General features: G+C 49.7%; 1 protein-coding gene and 1 non-coding gene across 3 annotated transcripts; one reads left to right on the top strand and one right to left on the bottom strand.

Moving 5' to 3' along the window:
* The first annotated feature begins 5,326 nt into the window (after positions 1-5,326).
* LOC100280351 (uncharacterized) lies at positions 5,327-11,430 on the top strand. 2 transcript variants are annotated; one of them, XM_008645336.4, is made up of 10 exons: positions 5,327-5,606; positions 5,792-6,015; positions 7,004-7,242; positions 7,396-7,615; positions 8,745-9,135; positions 9,281-9,388; positions 10,241-10,447; positions 10,548-10,658; positions 10,742-10,915; positions 11,010-11,430. In XM_008645336.4, exons 1-10 carry the CDS (start codon positions 5,553-5,555, stop codon positions 11,163-11,165), a joined length of 1,884 nt encoding a protein of 627 aa, XP_008643558.2. In that variant the 5' UTR covers positions 5,327-5,552; the 3' UTR covers positions 11,166-11,430.
* Positions 11,431-11,840: 410 nt separating this feature from the next.
* Positions 11,841-11,913, bottom strand: TRNAE-CUC (transfer RNA glutamic acid (anticodon CUC)). The gene has a single exon. It is a non-coding gene; the product is annotated as a tRNA-Glu (tRNA).
* Positions 11,914-16,153: the final 4,240 nt, after the last annotated feature.

Here is a 16,153-nt window from a genome sequence, read left to right on the forward strand (position 1 = left end):
GTTTTCACACTTCCAACCACTTACAAGAGCTAGGCATTCAATACAAGACACACCCAAGTGATCAAATCCTCTCCCAATTCCACAAAAGCATTAGTGACTAGTGAGAGTGATTTGTCGTGTTCTTTTGAGCTCTTGCGCTTGGATCGCTTTCTTTTTCTCATTCTTTCTTGAGATCAATACTCACTTGTAACCGAGGCAAGAGACACCAATTGTGTGGTGGTCCTTGCACGGAAGTTTTGTTCCCAGTTGATTTGAGAAGAGAAAGCTCACTCGGTCCGAGGGACCGTTTGAGAGAGGGAAGGGGTTGAAAAAGACCTGGCCTTTGTGGCCTCCTCAACGAGGAGTAGGTTTGCGAGAACCGAACCCCGGTAAAACAAATCCGCGTGTCACACTCTTTATTTGCTTGCGATTTGTTTTGCGCCCTCTCTCGCGGACTCGATTATATTTCTAACGCTAACCCGACTTGTAGTTGTGATTAACTTTGTAAATTTCAGTTTCGCCCTATTCACCCCCCTTTAGGCGACTTTCAATATGCTCAGGTTAATTTGATGGGACCTAATAGGTTTCCCTAGCATTGTTTATCCCACACCTTACAAACATATGAACTATTGGGTAGTATTGCTATTATTCTACCTGGTTTTGGGAAATTAATTTTATGTATGATTATGTTCTAATTTTGTTGTTGATTAAATTATTGTTCATGACAAGATTATTTTTGTTAATTGGAACATAGAGAACTACCCGGGAAAATAGTGCTACCACAAGGGTGGTATGGGACACCTTGGCTGACTAATTAGGAAAGCTAGTGGAGGACTACCTTACCCGAAAGGGGCAAGGGCGGTAGAGGAGCTGCGTATAGGGAGGTTCTCGGATCGATCATGCTGCAATGGTTTTTTGGACGAGGGATTCCTATATTGCCCTTCTCAGAAATATTATCGGGTTTTCTAAAGCTAGTAGAACTTTGTAAAGGCCTCGTAGTGCTACTTTGCCTCGTCTCCTCGGCAGAGATGAATGGGAAGTCATGATCCCTTGAAAAATGGGTAACACGACTTATGGGTAAAGATGTGCAACCTCTGAAGTATGTAAAACTGGTATATCAGTCATGCTCACGGTGATGAGCAGCTCGAACACACATGATTAACTTATGGAATTAAACTTAATTGATCATTTGCATTGCATTGTGAGTGTTATTATTAATTGTGATCTCTTATTTATTTGGGTTGGTATCTACTTATAACTAGTAACTGCTAATAAAACTTTGACCAGCTTTAAAAGCAATGCTCAACTGTAATCATCTTCTTTGGTAAGCCTTACACTTCAAATGAGCCCCACTGTATGTGAGCTCATGCACATTATTCCCCACAACTTGTTGAGCGATGAACGTATGTGAGCTCACCCTTGTTGTACTCACATCCCTAGGTCAAGGACAGGTACCACAAGATGAAGAGCATGAAGGATGTCGCGATGAGATTCGTGAGAGGTCTAGGCCATCGTCTCCCAGTCAAATATGGTTCTTGGATCGTTGTCTTCGTATGATATTTATTTAGCTATTTTGTACAGAACTTCATTATATAGTAAAGATGTGACATTCGTTTCTGTACCATGAGTCATCATATGTGTGAGACTTGATCCTAGCACACATGTGAGTTGCACCCGGGTTTGGCCCCCTAAATCCGGGTGTGACAATCTCTATCCTCGTTTTGTATACTATTGCTAACATTTTATTTCCTAAATAAAATAATCTATTTTCTAATAACATGATATAAGACTCGATTTTTGGAGCTGGAAATGTTTTTTGGCCCTAAACATTTTAAATCTAGGCCTATTTTAATTTGAAGGACTCAAATACATAACTTCTTATTGGAGATGCTCTAAGGCCTTTCGACCTCCACAAGCTGATAGCCTGTTATCCAAATGTGATAGGCCATCAACCATCTAAACACCAAAATAATGCCATACTTATAATAGTTGTAAAATAGTTTTTAGATTCATAATTATTAACAAAAAAATATTATTTGAAAATCTTACTGCAAACTATGAACCACAATTACCATTTTGGGAGTGTTTGGGAGCAAAGTATTTTAGGAGTTTTGAGATAAAACCATAATATCAAAGAATGTTGTGGTACTTTTTTCCCAAGAGATGTTTGGATATATTGTAAAAAAAAACTTTGTTTTGAATAGCACAAATTGGTAGTTACAATAGTATTTTTGGAGTATTTTAAACTCCACTCCAAGCTAAATTGTGTGGTCTATAACTAGCTTCTAGCACATGTATACTGAATACCATGGTTTGAGATATTTTATATCCAAACAAGTATTATTTGGATTGATGTAAAAAACACGGTTATGCAATGACATTTTAAAACCATAGTATTCGAAAACTATGATTTTGAAACACTTTATTTCTAAACACGTCCTACTCGTCTCCCGGAAAAAAAACATTTCTGCATATCGGATATAAATCCACTACTTTGTAGCCCTTCACATCCACTAATTATAGATCCACACGAACATATCAAAATATTCAACTTAACTGCTAGGTAATTTTTTTCTTCTTCTATTGATAAAGAGGTGAGGGGCTACAAAGGAGTTGGTTTGCAATGCATCTGGTATGTTAGATTTTTTTTCCCTGTCTCGTTACTGCAGTGCGCTGTAGGGGCCAACGAGTCGAGCAGTGAGTGATTGGATGGAGGCCGAGTGGAGTTACTTACATAGCTCAGGCAAGCCGACCGGGACAAAAGTCATTTTTGGCAGGGCAGGGTGAATGCTTTGCAAATTAAAAACTCGCTTTTCGTCTTCTTATCTTAAGCCAGAAGCAAGGCCTATCAATGTATTTACACGGCATAGTACAATTATACAGTACAAAGGTGTACATGTACTGTAGACTCCTATTACGCATCAGATCCGACGGGAAGGCTAGCTAGGTCCAGCAGCGGGAGAGCTGCACTGCACGCATCATGCATGAGAATAATTGAGGAAAAGGCCCGACGACCGGCCGGCCGGCCGGGGCCGTATAGGGACGCGCACGGCGGTGGTCGCGGTCGCAGGATGAGGAGTGCTCGCGCGCGCCCCGGGCCCCGGCCGGTGGAACCGTACGTGATCTGGTGGCCGCCGGTAAGGATGAAAACGGACGGAAACGGACGGAAAAACCCCTCTCTCGTTTCTGTATCCGCATTTTATCATCGGAAATGGGATCAAGTCCGAAATAGTCGGGAACGGAAACAGGAGCGGGATAAACGGAATTGCGAAAACGAACGGAAACGAAAATACTAACGGAACTCATAATTTAATACAAATAGAAATGTTATTGATGTTTGACTAATGATTGATTGGCAGAACAATAATATAAAACAAATAGATATAGAGAGACAACATTCTATTGTTGTTTGATTGCTAAATGTGTATATTTAGCTACATCCGATGTTATTTAAGACTTTAGATCACTTGTTATTTGAAAAGAGTCGGTGGTTAAAATGGTCAATTGTGCTATAATTTGTCACCTAAATACATGAGGATTTAGTTTATATACTAATGCATATTAGGCTCGTCCCATATTTGTCAAATATGGAATAAATACGGGTTCAATCCGGAAAAAACGGGATCCCGCAAAAACGGACGGAATAAGCCTTCACCCGTTTCCGTCCCGTTTCCATATTTTTCCGTAAATACGGAAATGTCGGGTCAAATATAGAAAACGGTACAGGTCGAAACGGAATTTTTTCCGTGTTTTTAACCCTAGCCTCTAGGGAGCCCGCGCGCGGCCGCCGGCCCCCGCATTAATAATAGCACACTGGGGAGAGCGCGCGCGGCCCATTCCGATCCCGATCACGGCACGGCAGAGCGGGGGCGGGCCGCGGGTGCGGCAGCCTTTGTTGAACGACCTGCCTGCCGGTCTCGCTCGCTTTGCTGTTCCACAGTTCCATTCCACGACGCGGGTTTGGCAGATGGCCGTTGGACACATGTGCTGCGCTAGCGCTCTGCTACTACTAGCGAGCTAGTACATTCACGCGGGGGGGCGGGATCGGGAAAGGGGCATGCGCATGCATACGGCGGGGACGGTACAGGCGTCGTTGTCGCTACGGCTCGTACTCGTACCGCGCCGCGCGCGGTGCCCACGCCACCACTGCACTGCCCCCGTCTCGGTTTCCCGGGCGTAGGCTCCGATCCGGCCGTGCTGCTCTGCAGCTGCAGGCTGCGGGGGCCGGTGTGAGCACGACAAGACATGGTCGGCTCACATGCGAGGCCGTGCGTGGCCGGCCGCATATGCATGCGTGGTCTGAGTGACTCTGGCATACTGTAATAGCGTGCAGCAATAATACATACAGGTCCGTACGCTACGCTACGTACGCGCGGTCCGCCCGAGCTAGCACTGTGTAGTGTACACGGCCCGCAGGCGACGATCGACGAACGATATACGTGCGTACGATCGACACGCGGGGGCGATGGCGGCTCCTCCCTCGCCCGATCCACGCCACCGGTCCTTTTCCCTTTCATTCAAGGCCAGACATCGCAAGTGCACGCCATATGCGCGCGCGCGCGCGGCTAGGGAGCCTACCAGTCAGTACCACCGTCGGCAGGCACGCGCGCGATCCAGCAGCCAACTGCCCGCCCGGCTGCGGCAAACAACCAATCGGCCAGCAACGCGCCCAACCAGTCGGACAGACGGCGCTGCTAGCTGATCCTGACCCCTGACACCGGTGGCCTCCACAGTTCCACTTCCACCGGTCTTGGTCACAAACGGCATGGCGAGCCATGCATGCTCCGGCAGTCGTCCGTCCCTCCACTCCATGGCGCTCTGCTTTCCCGACGACCGACCGCCCCGCCGACCACGTCGTCGTCGATCGAGCTGCAACCACCGCGTGCGTGCGTGCGTACGTTGCCGGACAAGGAAGGACGGACGGACGCGGCACCGCCCGCCGGCCCATAATATAGCTTGCCAGTTGCCATTCGCCAACTAACCGCGCCATCATGGCTGCGCTGCACACGTCGGTTTCTCTTTCTCTACGCGTGTAGTATACCGGCTACACCCAGCAGCAACGAGCGTTTGACTTGCGCTGCGACTGCGACCCGGCCGGCCCTCATTACCTCAACGGCTAACGACCATGATGATGAACAAGCATCCTCCTGCCACTGTCGTGTGCTTCTCTCTATCTAACCATCGTTAGGACGACGGCTGCTGCCGATCGATTAATGGCAGAGAAATTCCGCGGTGCAGGATGTCCGTCGCCGGCCGCCTTTAAAGAGATTTTTTTTGCTCTGCGACTGCGAGCCGGCCCCGCTGGCTGTCTTTGTTTTGGCCACCGCCACCTTCCTCTGCTCATAAGTAGAGGCGAGCGTGGCGTCAGGCCGGGAGCGCGCGGACGAGACGAGAGGCGAAGAGAGCAGCCCAAACACGACTACTGCATTACACACACACACAGGATAGGAGTACGTGTCTGCTTCTCTCTCCCCGCTGGCCTCCTCCTCCAGTACTTCAGACAGTGCACCGTGCTGCGGCCTCTTTCATCCCTCAAGGCCGGCCGCCCCCAGAACCAGAGTCGGAGCGAATCCATGGCTCCTCCGCCCCTCTCCTCCTGGCCATGGGCAAGCCTCGGCCAGTACAAGGCAACGACGACTGACCCTTCCTTCTTCCTCCTTCCCTTTCTGTGCATATGCATCCCTTCATGCGTGCGTGTCCACCATATACACACGTACGCGCATACGTGAATCTATATTTGCAGTCGATCGGTCCTGTTTCTTTAATACAATTACATGATACTTCTTTGACATGTCTGGACACATGCATGCAGTACGTGCTGCTGGGGCCTCTGGTGTGGAAGGTGCTGCAAGAATGGCGGGAGCAGGCGGGCCTGCCGCTCGGCTCCTGGTGGCTGCACCTGTTGCTGCTGTTCGCGGCGCGCGGCCTCACCTACCAATTCTGGTTCAGCTACGGCAACATGCTCTTCTTCACCCGCCGCCGCCGCGTCGTCGCCGACGGCGTCGACTTCCGCCAGATCGACGCCGAGTGGGACTGGTGAGTTAGTCGTAGCGTGTAGACTGCACCCGTTTAGTTACCTTCTTCGGTCTCTGGCTAGTTGCATCTGCATGGGCATCTTCCGTCTTTGCGGCACCGAACAGAAACAGCTTCGGAGTCTGGGAGTCATTCAAAATGCGTGTGGATGGAAACGAGTGCTGATGATGTACTACTACCTTGCAAGAGTAGCCTAGGCTTCTACGACTACGAGTAAGCTACAGGGCCGGTTCAATTTTTTATGGGGAGTTTTTGTAGGATCTGGCTGTAGAAAAGATCAGACTGCAAAGAGAATATGAGTGTCGTGCAGATATAGAAAAAAAATCGGACTTAGAGAGAAACCGAGTGCGGTGAGGATTACGTGTAGAGGAAGATAAAATTATATAGAGTTTTAAAAGTAGAAAGTGATAGTTTTATATTATTACAATGAATCTACACATTCTATATTTATATTGATTTTGTATGATTTTTTGATTAAAGTGGTTATTATAAAAATAGGCTAAAAAGTTGGACGCTAAGATGCCTTCACCAACTTCTAATAGCAAAGCTGGAAAAAACCTAAAACGAAAAAGGGCCATAGGCTGTACCAGTTGAGCTAGTTGCTTCCACGACTCTAGCATCTACTCCTGCCACTATATTCCTAGTATTCCATTTGATTTTTCGGAGCCGTCGATGCTAGGAGTTTGAATTGAAGGCCCCGAAACATACTTTTCCTTTTTTCTATATATATAAGTGTACATTCTTTGTCCGTTTTCATCTCACCACATTTATGTAAAAGAAAGGATTAATTACTGTAGGAGTACTTGCTCTGTAACCAAGCTGTCCGCGCGTCAATAACAAAAGCACAGTAGCCTGCATATCATTGGCCGCTGTAATTCCTCATGCAGAGTGGCACAGTAGTAACTCGGTAATTATTACTACTCCGGAGTTCCGGAGGCTTGTGACATGTCAGTGACTGTGGCCCTCCTGTCCTGCCCCCTCCACCACGCAGGGACAACTTTCTCGTGCTGCAAACGCTGATTGGGGCCACGGTGGTCAACAGCCCACTGCTCCCGGGCCTGCGGCAGCTCTGCCTGTGGGACCCGCGCGGGTGGGCCGTCGCCCTGCTGCTGCATGTGGGCTTCTCAGAGCCGGTCTTCTACCTGGCCCACCGGGCCCTCCACAGGGCCCCGCTCTTCGCCCGCTACCACGCCGCGCACCACTCCTCGGGCGTCACCCAGCCGCTGACAGGTGCCGGATCTTCTGCGCCCTTCCGCACGCCGACCACTCATTGCGGCATCATTTCTGCTCCCTTCGCTCTCGCCATTATGACGAACAGAGTACAGTAGTATAGTAATGAGCGTGTTTTTTTTTGCTCGTTTCCATTGCTTGCATTTGTTGCAGCCGGGTTCGGGACGCCGCTGGAGGTCCTGCTGCTGACTCTGGTGATGGGGGCCCCGCTGGCAGGGGCCTTCCTGGTGGGGGCCGGCTCCATAGGCCTGGTCTACGTGCACGCCCTCGCCTTCGACTACCTGCGCGCCATGGGTTACAGCAACGTGGAGGTCGTGTCGCCCAGGGTCTTCGAGGCGTTCCCGCTGCTCAGATACATCCTCTACACGCCTTCGTGAGTACACTACAAAACAAAATGCTTAACAACAATATATATAGAGAGAGACTACTTGTCTACCTGCTTCCAAACAGAATATAATTTCAAGTATAGTTTAAATTAATAAATTTAAATTTTATTCATAAAAATATTATAAATTCAGTACCTCCGCGGGTGCAGTATCTGTTGTGAGAGTACAACACTGTATAATAGCTGCCCAAAGAGACAGAGAGCCGAGCAGTTTAATAATTGCACCATAAAATAGCATTCTATTAAGACTAAGGGGGACTGTTCAATTCGAATAAAGTCAGTTGTTCGGACTATTGCAGTTGTAATTTATAGAAACAAAACACTGTAAAAACAGCAGAGGCCAGTATAGATTAAAGCAAAGTGAATAGGTTGTAAATTACTTCTAAAAACGTTGACATAGACATAAAAACATCCTATTCGATGTTAATTGTTACTCCCTCTACTTCATTATATTATTCGTTTTGGCTTCCTACCACCTACAAGAAAAATTCTTTAAATACAGACATAAGTTAGGTCTAGATATATAAAACATGCTGTGAATCTAGAGACGTATAATGGGATACAAGGAGTAACAACGTAATAGCCCCTACTCCCACGGGTCTTGTTAATTTTTTCTTATGTTTAATTAGCATTAATTATATTTAAAAATAAATTTATTACTACAATAGTTTGAACTATCTATATAATAATTATAATTGCGTACTATAAATATTAACATTCTACTTATATATTTAATTGCATTTAAGTATGTGTGACTATTTGGTAAGAGAGAATGACAGTTAAAAAGGACATATGTACTAGTATGCATTGTGACACAACAGCAGTTAGGATTCTAGGAAAAGGTCCGAAACTGGTCGAGATCAATGAGGGGCCGCAATCGATAAAGATAAATATAATAATAGTAATAGAAGTGGGTACGGATTAAATGCGAACAAACATATGAAAAGGAATGGGAATGGTGGGAGGCTCGCAACTCGCAAGTGTCATGTCACTTAAATTCGCGGCAGCCATCATGCTTTCCCCAAGCCCAAGCTGTCACCATTGATTTTGCTCTGGCCACCAACCTGTTGGTGATTACTCCTACGTACAGTACCTCAACACTTGGAGTGCACCGCAGGTACCTGAGCCTGCACCACCGCGAGCGGTGTCGCAACTTCTGCCTGTTCATGCCGGCGCTGGACCTGGCGGGCGGGACGCTGGACGAGCGGGCGTGGGCGCTGCAGCGCGCGGCGTACGACGGGGGGCCGGGCGGCGGCGCGCTGGGGACGCCGGAGTTCGTGTTCCTGGCGCACGTGGTGGACATGATGTCGTCGATGCACGTGCCGTTCGCGCTCCGGTCGCTCAGCTCCACCCCGTTCGCCAACCACTTCATCCTGCTCCCGTTCTGGCCCGTCGCCTTCGGCTTCATGCTGCTCATGTGGTGCTGCTCCAAGACCTTCGTCGTCAGCTTCTACTACCTCCGCGGCCACCTCCACCAGACCTGGTCCGTGCCCCGCTACGGCTTCCAGGTAAATTAGTAGTTGCTCGATCGATCTGCGCGTTATTAGTCGCTAGCTTCGGTCGCTACGGCTTGCTTCCAGGCACCGTGGTTTTGAAATGGGCGTGCCCCCCCGGCTGGATCGATGTGATCGATGCGTGCGTGCATGCATGCAGTACTTCCTGCCGGCGGCGAAGAAGGGCATCAACCAGCAGATCGAGCTGGCCATCCTGCGGGCCGACAGGATGGGCGTCAAGGTGCTCAGCCTCGCCGCGCTCAACAAGGTCAGCTTCAGCTCGTCTATCTATCTGGCTAGCTCTCTTTATTGTTACAACTTAGGGCATGTACAACCTAAACACTGCTGCACGGTAGTCTAAGTATAAGACACAACTAAAACACAATATAATACAGTGGTCATGTCTAAAATATGTGTCTTACCATATTCATTGTACCAATCAAAGCATTCAATAAATTAAAGTGATCAATCAGCTAGTCTTCTCTCTCGAACATAGAGCTAAGATACTGTGTCTTTGTCAAGATACATGTCTTGAGTTTTTTTACATTCACCCCCTTAGACACACTCTAAGACACAACTTAAGACACCCATTGTACATGCCCTTACAAGGCAGCAGCAGGCTGCACCCAGCCCCATGAACAATCATCATAGTATGATGATGACCTAGCGTCGTACTAGCTGCGTCCCATCTGCCCGCTTTGATTGATCATGCGACGACCCCGATGACTGGCCTTCACTCCGTCGCGCCCATCACGTGTTGCGTCCTCTACTCTCTCGTTGGGCAACCAACTGGCAACTACTCGACGGGGATGCATGCATGTGGGGCGCATTCAATATTTCAATTGAAGGGCTGGCGTCCGGGCGACTGCGAGAACGCGGCGAGACGCGTCGCCGTATGGGGGCGGACGTGTGTGTATGTGTGTGTGTGTGTGTGTGTGTGTGTGTGTGGACGAGAGGGTGGCCACGGGCGCTGGCAACACGGCTCCATTGATGCCGATGATGTCGACCGAGAGAGACCTCGGCGCGCCAATCAGAGGGGTGTCGCGTGGACACGAGTGCACAGTAGATGATCTGTGTCTCTCTGACTCTATGTGTCTGTCTATAACTATATCCATGTCAGAACGAGGCTCTGAACGGAGGCGGCACCCTGTTCGTGAACAAGCACCCGGACCTGCGCGTGAGGGTGGTGCACGGCAACACGCTGACGGCGGCCGTGATCCTGAACGAGATCCCCAGCAACGTGAGGGAGGTGTTCCTGACCGGCGCCACCTCCAAGCTCGGCAGGGCCATCGCGCTCTACCTCTGCAGGAAGAAGATCAGAGTCCTGGTAAGTGCTACACGTACTCTGCTCAGCATCATCGATCCATAGATGATGACCTGTTGTACGTCTTGCATTGGTATGGTATGGTAACCTCTATCTCCCTCAGATGTTCACGGTGTCGTCGGAGAGGTTCGTGAAGATCCAGAGGGAGGCGCCGCCGGAGTACCAGCAGTACCTCGTGCAGGTGACCAAGTACCAGGCCGCACAGAACTGCAAGGTACGTATGCATGCATGGTTACATTTACTATAGTATAGGGTAGTATATAATAATCATGCATGGTAATAACGACGGCGGTGCAGACTTGGATCGTGGGCAAGTGGCTGTCGCCGCGTGAGCAGCGGTGGGCGCCGTCCGGGACGCACTTCCACCAGTTCGTGGTGCCGCCCATCATCGGCTTCCGGCGGGACTGCACCTACGGCAAGCTGGCCGCCATGAGGCTGCCCAAGGACGTGCAGGGCCTCAGCTCCTGCGAGGTACGTACTAAATTACGAATGCGTCTTTGTTCCGCCTTCGATCGATCGATGATGCCCATGCCATGCATGATCTGATTCTGATGCGACCACGCAGTACACGATGGAGCGCGGGGTGGTGCACGCGTGCCACGCCGGCGGCGTGGTGCACTTCCTGGAAGGCTGGGGCCACCACGAGGTGGGCGCCATCGACGTCGACCGGATCGACGTCGTCTGGAAGGCGGCGCTCAAGCACGGGCTGGCGCCGGTGTGATCATATCGCATCGTCGAGCCGCACCGCGCGCGCGGTTTGTTTTGCAGCGGCTACCTACCTAGCTGCATATGCTTGCCAGGCCGGGGTCCAGCCGCCGCGGTTCTGTGTGCATGCATGCAACAGCCCAGCAGACCACGGGCTACCGTGCGTGGCTAATTCTTGTACTAGTACTACTCCTGCTGTATGTACCGTGCCGATGGGGCGATGGGTTAATTAAAGTCCTCTCGACTACGCTACGACGATGCATGGCTTCTTTCGTGCCAAATCGCTGGTTTAAATCCTCACCAGAATAAGAAATTAAACACAGAGGCTTAAGAAACAAATTATTTATATACAAAATAATTTCTTGTTCATAATCTTTAAACAAGCCATTAATTTTTTTTTCCAAACAACGTCTGGTTTGGTAAAAAAACAAATTTCTTGTTCATAGGTCTTATTTGGGCGCCAAATAAGCCCAACGAACAAAAAAATTGTTATTTAAATAAATATGTTTTCAAATTCAAACATGGCAAAAATTTGGCCTGGTCAATATTGGGCTCAATCCAGAAGGCCTCTGTTATGCACCTGGCACACCAGATGATGCCTTTTATGGCCCAAGCTCATTTTTGCAAAACATGCCTTCAATGGCCCAAGCCCATTTTCGAGAGAACAGTGCACAAAAAAATCAAAAAGAATTTCCGTTGCCGGGACTTGAACCCGGGTCTCTCGGGTGAGAGCAAAGTATCCAGACCAACTAGACTACAACGGAATATGTCTTTTCAGATTTCTCAAACTCTATAAATATGTAATATTGTTGGACGAATTATGTTGTTTCGTGCGTGGCCAGATTATGCAACGTTTGGAATGATTATATGTATCTAGCTACAAGATTCGCACGCATACGGTACGACCAAATCATGGGTCAACACAGTTCACAGCGCGTTAAACACGTACGTCCATATGCAGTCCTTTTTCCCTGATATGGGAAAAATATATATACATGCAGCATTCTTGGATTTCTTAAATATACGTGTGCAGTGTACTCGTGGTGCTGCCGGTGCACCAGTGTGCGTCTTCCCGGCCACCGTCGGGTCGTGCTGCTCCCTGCTGGTGCCTGGTAGGGATGTTGTTCATGATCCGACGGATGCGGCTATGCAGGTATGGATGAATATTTTGATCTGAGAGTGTAACTTGTATCTAACCCATATTTTCACAGTTGTAGGTACGAGTTTCTATTTTAACCGGTGGGTCACGTTCGATCTGAAATTTGGTTCATTTTTTATTTTATACAAGAATGATTAAGATATGATAGCAATTATTTTGAATAAATGACTTGTCTAATCTCTACTATACCATATGCTGCCCTCGGCAAGCGCCCACCCTCGCCCCATCCCCGCAAATGTCGTGTCTGCCCGCCCAATCCCCACGTCATCAGCACGTTCGCGGCCCTCCGCCCTCACCCTCCTATCATATCGCCATTCTCGCCTCCTCACCCCACGCCATCAGCGCGTCCGCGGCCCTCCGCCCTCGCCCTCCCCCCACCGTTCTCGCGTCCTCCCTCTCCTGTAATGGCGCGTGGTGACGACCACGCGTATTCGATTTGGGCTGGGGGAAGGTCCGTCTCCGCGTCTGTCGGTACCCTGAATCAGGGGTACCCCTTAATACAGTATAAAGACACGGTGCATGTGCAGCTATCTCTGGCCGCGTGGTGAACAGCACCCGACTCCACCACGTGGGCGGTCCCAAGGACGCCACGTGACCAGAAGAGGTGATGTACTCCAGGATGCCATCAGTGGGTCCGGGCCTCCACGAGAGAGCACCGGACCCATATACACTCAACCCAGACCTCCGAGTACGGTCCGAGACTCCCAAGTAAGCAAGCCGGACCCCTTGGGTGGGATCCGAACCCCTCTGAGTGAGGTCCGGACCACCTACAGCAAGGTCCCGGGACATGGGATACCCTGGCCTATGTCAAGGACAGGCAAGGGTCCGGTACTGACGCGTGTCCGGGCTTCGACCTATGCGCTTCCGCTCCCTGCTCAGGCAGAGGCCCGATGCTGCCACGTGGCCTATCGCCCGTGACGTAAGCCAGCGGGCGGAGCCTGACGTAAGGCCTCTGGGCCGTGCTGCCTCTGCATTTATTGCGGAGAAGACGCGCCGCATGTCTATCCCGCTGACAGGCGATGTGCCCCCTCAGCATTTAATGTGTCCTGTCCACTCCGCTAGCAGGCGGCATCCAGGCCATCCTGCAGGCGGCATGCCTGTCCAGTCCATTGTCAAACAGTACGCCCGTGCTGCGAGGTGCACTATGTCCATCATCACTTATACGTTGCCAGGGAAGCTTCCCCTGCATGCCAAGACTACGCAGATCACGGATGTCAGGACGTAAGAAGATTGCTCCAACAACGAACATTAGTTGCTCCAAGTATTACATCCGTTATGTTCCTGGGCCCACATGTCGGGCTCAGTACCCTTGTACTTGCCCCCCTTAGCTATAAAAGGGGAGGCATGTACTGTTACAAGACAGGTTCACTCAGACTCAAGCTCACTCAAGCACACTTAGACGCTCACAAGTTCATACAAGCTCAATACATTACACAGTGGAGTAGGGTGTTACGCTCCGGCGGCCCGAACCACTCTAAATCCTTGTGTGTTCTTGTGTCCTCCCCATTTTCCAAACTAACAAGCAAAACACTTAGGCCCCTCCTCATCTAAGGATTTAGGGCGGGTGCATTCCACCACCCGGCCGGAGATTTCCTCTCCGACAGCGTCGTTCATGGAAGGTCCGTCTACGCGCCGCTCTCTACCTGTTGGGGGCCTTCGTCCTCCGAAGGTCCTCAAAAACATGATTTGACAATGTTTTCCGAGTGGATTATGTGAACAGGTATTTTCGGATCCAGAATTATGAATATGGAGCACGGCCAGGACGAAGCCTGAACCAAACGAAGGTCGAGTGTAGCCGAAGCTGTGCGCAGAGAAGCTTCGGCGCGATGGCAGAAGGGGGAACCGACTCAAAGATGAAAAGACTTCGGGGGCCTCGACAGATTTCCATAAGCCGTTAACAAATGTAATGGACATGGATGTAATTTTACGTGGGCTGCGTCCCGCGTCTATAAATAGATGAACAGTACTCCCGTACTGTTCACGCTGACTTGGCATTTGCTTTTGGCATCACGCTCGTACTTTTCACCTTCTCTCAGGACCGAAGGTACATTTGTAATTTGGAATCATTTCTGTTTTTCCATGTTAATAAAATAGAAATGATTCTATGGTGATGCTTATATCATATTTCATGCTTTATGTGAGTCCTTCGTCATTACTTGTTATGTTTACGAAGGTATGTTTCTCATGACCTTCGTCCGAGACTCATTATTTCCCGAAGGAACATAATGCTTCGAAGGACGAAGGATTCTAACACTTAACACTTTTTATGTTGCCTTGTTCTTAACTCTTAGCACTTGAGAACAAGTCCCCAACATTGGCGCCCACCTCCGGTGAACTCACTTCCACTTCGAGTCTTCGTGAATACCTTCGGAAGCTATAGACCTTCGCTATGGCGCCGAAGAAAGCTTCAGCGGCTGGGGCTGCAGCACTACAACCGCTGGACCACAACCAGGAGACCGTCTCTCTTCGGGAGGCCAGAAGCCAGAAGAGAAAAGCTGTTAGCCCGACGCTTGAGGAAGAAGAGCTAGACCAAGAAATCAGAGAGATGGAGATGCTACATCAACAAGTGCAGAGGAAGAAGGAGAAGGTGGCCCGCCTAGCTGAGTTGCAAAGGCAAATTGACGAAGCTTCTGAGGAAGTTCGCCATCTCACTCACGATGAGCAGAACAGAAGGCCTCATCAGAAAGACCTCCATCAGGAGGGCTTCGTCAACGAAGACGACTGGTATGATAATTTCCATCAGGGAAATTTTGTTTTTGATGATGCTTCTCCTCTGTCTGCTGAGCTGCAGGCTACACCTTGGCCTCCATCCTATAAGCCACCCCAGCTCCCCATGTTTGACGGCCACTCCGACCCGAAGCAATTCTTGATGAGCTACGAAGCAACAGTGTCTTCGTACGGGGGCAACACTGCAATCATGGCGAAGTCTTTCGTCATGGCCGTCAGGAATGTTGCTCAGACCTGGTATTCCTCCCTTCGGCCAGGAACAATCACTTCATGGCAGAAGCTGAAGGATATGTTACTGACCAGCTTTCAAGGATTTCAAACGAAGCCGGTTACAGCTCAAGCCCTCTTCCAGTGTATTCAGGATCACGAAGAATACCTTCAGGCGTATGTCCGAAGGTTCTTACGATTGAGGGCGCAGGCACCAACGGTGCCCAATGAAATCGTTATCGAAGCCATGATCAAGGGGCTCCGTCCTGGACCTGCAGCTCAATACTTTGCTCGGAAGCCTCCTCAGACCTTGCAGAAATTGCTCCAAAAGATGGATGAGTACATTCGTGCTGACAATGACTTTCGCCAAAGAAGGGAGGAGGCCTTCAGATTTTCTGAGATGACCAGGGGCTTCGGAGGAAGATACTACCCGAGGCATGTCCGTTCCATTCACAACACTCAGAATGATGATAAGGGGAGTCAGCAAAACAGGCCGCAGTGCTCCTCACAGGCTTCGGGGCAACAACAAACTTTCTTTCGGCCACCAGCTCCAAGAGGCAGAGGCGCCAGGGGCTTCGGCGGAAGATTCGGAGATCAGCCAAGGAGACTGTTTTGCCTATTCTGTGGAGAGGGCAAGGGCCACACCACTAGGACGTGCCATGTTACAATCCAGAAGCAAAAGGAACTAGCCGAAGCTGCATCTCAACAAGCTCAGTCGAAGCAGGTTATGCATACTGCTTCGTTTCATCCGCCTTATGTCCCACAATACATAGACAACCACCCTGCGGCTTCTGTAGCTTCGGCAAGTCAGCCTCAAGCTTCCTGGCAGCAGCTTCCGCCTCCACCTCCATTGCAGCAAGGTCAACAGCCAGAAGGGAGTCAATACGCTCCACATCAGAGGGACTTCAGAG

The sequence above is a fragment of the Zea mays genome, chromosome 5 (genome assembly GCF_902167145.1).
Source record: "Zea mays cultivar B73 chromosome 5, Zm-B73-REFERENCE-NAM-5.0, whole genome shotgun sequence".
NCBI classification, from domain to species: domain Eukaryota; kingdom Viridiplantae; phylum Streptophyta; class Magnoliopsida; order Poales; family Poaceae; genus Zea; species Zea mays.